General features: G+C 62.6%; 1 protein-coding gene across 1 annotated transcript; it reads right to left on the bottom strand.

Annotated features, from left to right (window-relative positions):
• Positions 1-261: 261 nt before the first annotated feature.
• LOC105998812 (proline-rich proteoglycan 2-like) lies at positions 262-1,431 on the bottom strand. Its single transcript, XM_013033634.1, has 2 exons — positions 1,408-1,431; positions 262-1,221 (listed from the first exon to the last, which is right to left on the bottom strand). The coding sequence occupies exons 1-2, from the start codon at positions 1,429-1,431 to the stop codon at positions 262-264; spliced, it is 984 nt and encodes a 327-aa protein (XP_012889088.1).
• Positions 1,432-1,696: the final 265 nt, after the last annotated feature.

Genomic DNA, 1,696 nt, shown 5'->3' with positions numbered 1-1,696 from the left:
TCCCCCTCTTCCTCCCCCTCTCCCCTCCTCCCCCCCTCCTCTTCCTCCTCCTTCTTCTGTGCTAAGGATCAAACTCAGAGCCTTGCACTTGCTAAGCAAATGCTCTTCCACTAAGCTAACTTGCCAATCCCTCCTATTTTAAAGCTGATCAATTGCCACCATTTGTTAGAGAAAAATGTGAGCAAGATGGTAGAACAGGATTTTCCAGCATTAGGGGTGTCGATTGAAGGGCTGTCCACACAGGTTAATCTCGACTGTTGATTAGGCCTCGGAGGGGAGGGGCAGCATGACCACAGTGGCAAGTCCGTGGGGTTCCCACAGGCCCGGGGTCACGAGGCTCTGGGCCAGGCAGGTCACGTTCAATGTGTTGATGGATTCATAGTTTGAATAAAGATGGTTGGGGGCTGGTGAAACTGTGGAAGCTGGGTCCCACGCTGGGGAAGGAGGTCTTCTGGGGGTCCCACGCTGGGAAGGAGGTCTTCTGGGGGTCCCACGCTGGGGAAGGAGGTCTTCTGGGGGTCCCACGCTGGGAAGGAGGTCCTCTGGGGGTCCCATGCCCGGGAAGGAGGTCTTCTGGGGGTCCCACGCTGGGGAAGGAGGTCCTCTGGGGGTCCCACGCTGGGGAAGGAGGTCTTCTGGGGGTCCCACGCTGGGGAAGGAGGTCTTCTGGGGGTCCCACGCTGGGAAGGAGGTCTTCTGGGGGTCCCACGCTGGGGAAGGAGGTCCTCTGGGGATCCCACGCTGGGGAAGGAGGTCCTCTGGGGGTCCCACGCTGGGGAAGGAGGTCTTCTGGGGGTCCCACGCTGGGGAAGGAGGTCTTCTGGGGGTCCCACGCTGGGGAAGGAGGTCTTCTGGGGGTCCCACGCTGGGAAGGAGGTCCTCTGGGGGTCCCATGCCCGGGAAGGAGGTCTTCTGGGGGTCCCACGCTGGGGAAGGAGGTCCTCTGGGGGTCCCACGCTGGGGAAGGAGGTCCTCTGGGGGTCCCACGCTGGGGAAGGAGGTCCTCTGGGGGTCCCATGCCCGGGAAGGAGGTCTTCTGGGGGTCCCACGCTGGGGAAGGAGGTCTTCTGGGGTCCCACGCTGGGGAAGGAGGTCCTCTGGGGGTCCCACGCTGGGGAAGGAGGTCCTCTGGGGGTCCCACGCTGGGGAAGGAGGTCCTCTGGGGGTCCCACGCTGGGGAAGGAGGTCCTCTGGGGGTCCCACGCTGGGGAAGGAGGTCCTCTGGGGGTCCCACGCCCAGGAGGGAGGGCCTCTGGGGGTCCCACGCTGGGGAAGGAGGTCCTCTGGGGGTCCCACGCCCAGGAGGGAGGGCCTCTGGGGGTCCCACGCTGGGGAAGGAGGTCTTCTGGGGGTCCCACGCTGGGGAAGGAGGTCCTCTGGGCGTCAAAGCTCATCTGCCCCTCTTACCATTTTGCTGCCTCCTGACACCATGGGTATGCAGCCTCCCACACCCTCTCCACCCGAGGGACTGACACCCCGGAAACCACACAAGCAAAACAAATCTTCCCTCCTGTAGGTTGCTTCTGTCAGGTGTTTAATCACAGCAAGGAAAGCCTGACTACACAACTTTCATAACGCGGAGGAGACTGGACCAGAGATAGTAGTTTAGAGGCAGCACATGAACAAGACCAGCCGCCTTGAGGCGGGCAGGGAGGACAGGCTTGCTTGGCTCCGTCCCCCCTTCGGGCCTCAGCAG

Source organism: Dipodomys ordii, unplaced genomic scaffold, assembly GCF_000151885.1.
Source record: "Dipodomys ordii isolate 6190 unplaced genomic scaffold, Dord_2.0 Scaffold173, whole genome shotgun sequence".
NCBI lineage: Eukaryota > Metazoa > Chordata > Mammalia > Rodentia > Heteromyidae > Dipodomys > Dipodomys ordii.
This window is presented reverse-complemented; position numbering and strand designations above follow the sequence as displayed.

Excerpts from the sequence above, each read along its gene's own strand:
- LOC105998812 (XM_013033634.1), bottom strand. The coding sequence starts at position 1,431 with ATGGTGTCAGGAGGCAGCAAAATG. Across the intron at positions 1,222-1,407 it reads TGTCAGGAGGCAGCAAAATG|AGGACCTCCTTCCCCAGCGT; the intron begins GTAAGAGGGGCA and ends TGGGACCCCCAG.